The sequence below is a fragment of the Bison bison genome, unplaced genomic scaffold (genome assembly GCF_000754665.1).
Source record: "Bison bison bison isolate TAMUID 2011002044 unplaced genomic scaffold, Bison_UMD1.0 scf7180017864063, whole genome shotgun sequence".
In the NCBI taxonomy this organism is placed as follows: domain Eukaryota; kingdom Metazoa; phylum Chordata; class Mammalia; order Artiodactyla; family Bovidae; genus Bison; species Bison bison.
In genome coordinates this window covers 4,562,624-4,569,185 of record NW_011494635.1, presented here as the reverse complement: position 1 = coordinate 4,569,185, position 6,562 = coordinate 4,562,624, and the positions used below count along the sequence as shown (strand labels likewise).

The 6,562-nt window shown below is 40.4% G+C and overlaps 1 protein-coding gene across 1 annotated transcript in view; it reads right to left on the bottom strand.

Moving 5' to 3' along the window:
* Nucleotides 1-6,562, bottom strand: part of ASB13 (ankyrin repeat and SOCS box containing 13) — a 26,178-nt gene that overhangs the window by 19,271 nt on the left and 345 nt on the right. The window contains exon 2 of the mRNA XM_010836612.1: nucleotides 6,050-6,317. Coding sequence (XP_010834914.1) covers nucleotides 6,050-6,317 — 268 coding nt within the window. The remainder of the gene's footprint in view (nucleotides 1-6,049; nucleotides 6,318-6,562) is intronic.

Here is a 6,562-nt window from a genome sequence, read left to right as displayed (position 1 = left end):
AGATATGCAGATACCACCACCCTTATGGCAGAAAGCAAAGAACTAAAGAGCCTCTTGATGAAAGTGAAAGAGGAGAATGAAAAAGTTGGTTTAAAGCTCAACATTCAGAAAACTAAGACTATGGCATCTGGTCCCATCAGTTCAGTAGGTGATGCCATCCAACCATTTCATCCTCTGTCATCCCCTTCTCCTCCTGCCTTCAATCTTTCCCAGCATCAGGGTCTTTTCAAATGAGTCAGCTCTTCGCATTAGGTGGCCAAAATATTGGAGTTTCAGTTTCAACATCAGTCCTTCCAATGAACACCCAGGACTGATCTCCTTTAGGATGGACTGGTTGGATCTCCTTGCAGTCCAAGGGACTCTCAAGAGTCTTCTCCAATACCACAGTTCAAAAGTATCAATTCTTCAGAGCTCAGCTTTCTTCACAGTCCAACTCTCACATCCATACATGACCACTGGAAAAACCATAGCCTTGACTAGACGGACCTTTGTTGACAAAGTAACATCTCTGATTTTTAATATGCTGTCTAGGTTGTCTGGTCCCATCACTTCATGGCAAATAGATGGGCAAACAGTGGAAACAGTGGCAGACTTTACTTTTGGGAGGCTCCAAAATCAGATGCAGATGGTGCCTGCAACCATGAAATTAAAAGACGCTTGCTCCTTGGAAGAAAAGTTATGACCAACCTAGACAGCATATTAAAAAGCAGAGACATTACTTTGCCAACAAAGGTCCATCTAGTCAAAGCTATGGTTTTTTCAGTAGTCATGTATGGATGTGAGAGTTGGACTATAAAGAAAGCTGAGCACCAAAGACTTGATGCTTTTGAACTGTGGTGTTGGAGGAGACTCTTTAGAGTCCCTTGGACTGCAGAGAGATCCATTCAAAGGAAATCAGTCTTGAATATTCATTGGAAGGACTGATGCTGAAGCTGAAACTAATACTTTGGCCCCATGACGCGAAAAACTGACTCATTGGAAAAGACCTTGATACTGGGAAACACTGAAGGCAGGAGGAGAAGGCGATGACAGAGGATGAGATGGTTGGATGACATCACTGACTCAATGGACATGAGTCTGAGTAAACTCCAGGAGTTGGTGTTGGACAGGGAGGCCTGGTGTGCTGCAGTCCATGGGGTCGCAAAGAATGGGACACGACTGAGCGGCTGAACTGACCTGATATAGTTGGATTTATGTCTGCCATTTTATTTTTTTTCTATATGTTTCATGTCTGATTTAGTTCTCTGTTCCTCCTTTATGGCTTTAATTTGCATTAAATGAATATTTTATATTGTAGCATTTTCATTTCTTTAATTTTGTTATTTAGTGTTGCTCTAGGGTTTACCATATATATTTTATCAGAATAAGCTTCTGATTTATACTAGCTCAATTCAGTGACATATAAAAATGTTATACCTATTAAGCTCTAATCCTTTTCTTTCTTTTTGCAGTGTTATTGTCATACATATTCTACTTATGTTACAAATTCAACAATACATTCTTATAATTACTACTTTACCATCTGCTGTCATTTCCTTAGCCAAATGGAGTTTTGCCCCCACTTACCTCCTTTGTACTTTTATTAGCAAATGTAATATACATATATTTCATGTCTACATGTTAAACCCCCAATAAGCCCAATATCACATTATCTAAATATTATTCCATGTTTTTTAAAAACTGCCTCTAGGTGGCTCAGACGGTAAAGCATCTGCCTGCAATGTGGGAGACCAGGGTTCGATTCCTGTGTCGGGAAGATCCCCTGGAGAAGGAAATGGCAATCCACTCCAGCACTCTTGCCTGGAAAATCCCATAGACGGAGGAGCCTGACAGGCTACAGTCCATGGGGTCACAGAGAGTCAGACACGACTGATCGACTTCGCTTTCACTTTTTCACTTTTCTTTCATGAGAATAAAGGAGAAAAATAAGCAATAAGCATTTATATGTTTTTTTTATCTTTATGTAATTAATTTTACCAGTGTTCTTTGCTTTTTCATGTGGATTCAGATTACCATCTGTGGTCACTTAGTTTCAATCTGAAGACTCTCTTGTAAAGCAAATCTGCTAGCAAAATTTCTTTCAGTTTTTGTTTATTTGGGACAGTCTTGTATTCACTTTCAATTTTGAAAGATAGATTTGCTAGATATAGGACCCTTGGTTGGCAGTTTTTCTCTCCTCTGAGTACTTTGAATATGTCATCTCACTGTCTCTTAGATTCCATTGTTTCTGCTGAGAAGTCATCTGTTAATCTTACCAGGGTTCTCTTGTAAGTGATGTTATTTTGCTGTTGCTGCTTTCAAGATTTTGTCTTTTGTCTTTGAGCATTTTTTCCCTCTGATGTGTCTATTTGTGACTCTGAATTTGTATCACATGGAGTTCACTGAGCTTCCTAGATGTGGATATTATTATTTTTCAACCAATTTGATGAGTGTTTTTTTAAATTATTTTTTGAAATATTTTTCTTCTCCATTTTTTCTCTCCTCTCCTGCTACTACCAATTTTAATCAGAGTATTTTGGAAATTAAAAGATGAGGGAATACTTAACCAACTCATTCTGTGAGGCTAGAGTTAACCCTGATACCAAAACTAAGATATTACAAGAAAAGTAAACTGTGGACAAGTATCTCTCAGGAACATACATACCAAAATTCTTAACAAAATACAGCAATTCATGCCCAATGAAATAGAGAAAAACTAATGCATCCTAAGTAAACTTTGTTCCTCCCAGGAGTTCAAGGTTAGCTTAATGTTTGAAAATAAATTAATGTAATTTATCATATTATATTAGTAGATATTTTTACTACACAGTCCTCTCAATAGATGCAGATAACATTCAACATTCATTTATGATAAAAGTTCTCAAAAACTAGGAACAAAAGGGAAAATCCTCAACCTAAAAAAGGACATAAAACACCAAAATTAACATTATACTTACCTTTGTGAAATATTGAATGCTTCTCCCCCTAGCATCTCCCCCAAACATCTCAATGATGTTTGCTTTCACCTTGTATCTTTATTGCATTTGAGGACTTAAACAATGCAATAGGGAAAAAATACAGATTGGGAACAAAGAAAAGTATTTTTATTTTATTTATTTTATCATACATACACACACAAATAGCTATTAGCTCTAATAAGTGAGTTCAGCAAGTTTCAGGATATAAAGTTACTATGGGAAAATCAACTGTATTTCTACATACTAGCACATAGCCACTGTGAATTAAAATTTTTAAATACCATAAAACTATAAAGAGATAAATATAAGAAAATGTGCACAAGACAAGTATGCTGAAAAATATAGATGTTGCTTAGAGAAAACTGAAAGACCTAAATAAATAAGAGATATCATGTTCATGGATTCAAAGATGCAATATTAAGATGTTAATTCTCTCCAAACTTATCTATATACTAAACACAATCCCAGACGAGATCTTAGCAGCTGTGGGGTTTTTTGGAGGGCTGTTTGTTTTATTTTGAGGTAGGAAATAAGCTGATTATAAAATTTATACAGAAATTCAAATAACTTAAAATAGACAAAATATTCAAATATTGGAAAAAGAACAAAGTGGGAGGCAATGCAAATTCAAACAATATCATACCCTTCAGAGTAGCTAAAGTTAAAAATATTGGCCAAGATGTAGAGAAACTAGAATTCTCATACATTTCTTGTGGAAATGTAACTTTGTAAAACCAATTTGCCAAAAGTTTGACTTGATTAAAGTTGACCATAAGCCTTCTTTATTGCCACAGTAACACTATATAACAGACTACCCCAAACTCAGTGACTTAGGACAACAGCATTAATTCTCATACTCACCAATCTTTGATGTCTTTTGTGTGTGTGCTCAGCTGTGTCCAACTCTTCGTGACCCCATGGACTGTAGTCCACAAGGCTCCTCTGTCCATGGGATTTCCCAGGCAAGAATACTGGAGTGGGTTGCCATTTTCTCCTCCAGGGTACCTTCCTCACCAACCCAGGGATTGAACCCATATCTCCTGCATCTCCTGCACTGGCAGGCAGATTCTTTACTACTGTGCTACCTGGAAAGCTTGGGCTGTCTAGTTCAGTTCAGTCACTCAGTTGTGTCCAACTCTTTGTGACCCCATGGACTGCAGCACCTCCCTGTCTATCACCAACTCCCAGAGCTTGTTCAAACTCACATCCATCCAGTCAGTGATGCCATCCAACCATCTCATCCTCTGTTACCCCCTTCTCCTCCTGCCTTCAGTCTTTCCCAGCATCAGGGTCTCTTCCGATGAGTCAGTTCTTCGCATCAGGAGGTCAAAGTTTTGCAGTTTCAGCTTTAGCATCAGTCTTTCCAATGAATATTCAGGATTGATTTCCTTTTGGATGGACTGGTTTGATCTCCTTGCAGTCCAAGGGACTCTAAAGAGTCTTCTCCAACACCACAGTTCAAAAGCATGTGGGATGTCTATGGTTATGATAATTAAGATGGGTTTGGCCTACAGGTTGAATTCACATCTGCTCCATAAGTGCTTGTTCTGAGTGCCCAGAATGAAGGGGCAACAGCAGCAAGAGACTTCAATCTCCTCATGTGCATCACCTACACTCAGGAGCCAAATCAAACTATGCAAGCACACTTAAGACTCCTGCATGTCATGTCTGCTGATATCCTATCAATCAAATGAATCCATATGACCAAGAACAATATAAATGGGTAGAAAAGTAAACCTTGCCAACAGTAGAAGAGGGAAGGGGCAAGTATCTGCTGAAGCAAAAATCCAAATTATCATGTCCAGCATCTCCAGCATGTTATATACCTAGGATAAACGAGGCCCATGTGTACAAAGAGACATGAATAAGAAAGTTCAAGCAGTACTATTTGTAATAGCCAAGAAATGGAAACAATGAAAACATGTATCTACATATCAAAGAAAATGTACTACATCCAGACCTACATATATAGCAATGAAAACGAAAAATTGTGTACACAAAAACGTAAGTTCTACCATATTACTCCAAAGAAACCAGGCACTAAACCATTCAATTTATATAAAATTCAAACCACAAGCAAAACTAAATGATAAAGTTTAGGGGTTGCATATTTACGCAGTGAATCTACTAAGAAGGGAAAGAAGAGATTACCATGGAAATTAGATTGCTTGTTAGGTTTGCTGGTAGGTAAAGGGAGTGGGTATTGATCAGAGATACCACAAGAGGGAGCTCCTGGGGTTTTGGCAGTGTTCTATTTCTTGACCAGAGTGGTGGTTTCATGAACATTTGCTTTGTGATAAACCAGTGAATTGTACATACTGATTTTGTATACTTTGAAAATATCAGTTATATTTGATTGCTTCTACAGCCAACTTTCCTCAGTTCTTGAACATAATTTCACTTTTAGGGTTTTTGTACTTGCTTTGTATTCTGCTTAGAAAGTTCTTCCTCCACATCTTCCAAAAATTGATTTGGTCTGTTTTCATTATTGAGGTTTGACCCCAAATGTCCCTTATATAGTGAAATGTTGAAGCTCTCCCTCTTCTGCCCCAGCCTCCAGCCTCCAACCCTATCCTCAGTATTTCTGGCTTGTTTTCACAGCAGTATTAGTAAACGAAATTCTGTTCTTGGGATGGAAGTGGTTTACTTGTTACTGTTTGTCATTCACCTCTAGAATAAGCACCACAATGTGCAAGGTCCTTGCCTAGCTTACTTACCTAGATGACAACTGTAATCTTAGCGCCTAATTTAGCAGCCGGCCACAGTGAACAATTTAAAAGGTGCTATTGAATGAGTGAGTCATTCCATTCCCACCACGAGGTCCAGTGCCTGGTTCACGGTTAAGTGTGTGCAGCACTTAGTATGTCTCATTGGTAGAAGAACGCTATTTGTTGCCCCTTAACTCTGCATTGATTTATAAACTTTCAGAGGTTCTTTCCCTGAGAACTAGCACATAAAGAACTATTCCACGGAGCAACGTTTTTTAAACTGCAACAAAGGTGTGGTTTCGTAAACGTCAATTCAGGGTAAGACAAAACAACAGTCGGTGCGGAAGCTGCAGTGGGAGATTAAAGGAGGTAAAGACTCCCAACCTTGAGGCGAACAAACACCCCACAACGCGTGCAGGGCCATCGACACAAGAATCCCGCGGCTCCCCTTGCGCGCCTTCCGCTTCCGGTGACGCGCCCACCTCGCAAGATGCCTCGCCACGCCGCTGCACCCGCCAGAATCCGTCATCCAATCCCGGGCCGTGCTGAGGCCTCGCGCCTGCTCAGAGGAGAGAGGCGAGCGCCGCGTGGACGCCGGCCGCAATCTGCGCCTGCGCGTCGGCTTCTCCTCAGCGATTGGCTCCTGCCCCCCCTAGGGGGCAGCCACAGTTCAGTTTTCACTTTCTGTCCCCCCACATCACCTCTTCCTGTGGGCGTGGGGTTTTACTTCCGGGTTCCAGCGTCCGTCACTGGGAAAGTCGACATGTTCCCTCAGGGAGTGGGGCGCCTCGGAGTCCGTGCCTTCTTTTGACCCTCTGGGGACAGGGACGACTCTTGGCTGACCAGCGCCGAGGAGCCTGCAGGCTCCAAACCTGGAACGCCCAGTCCGCGTCCCTC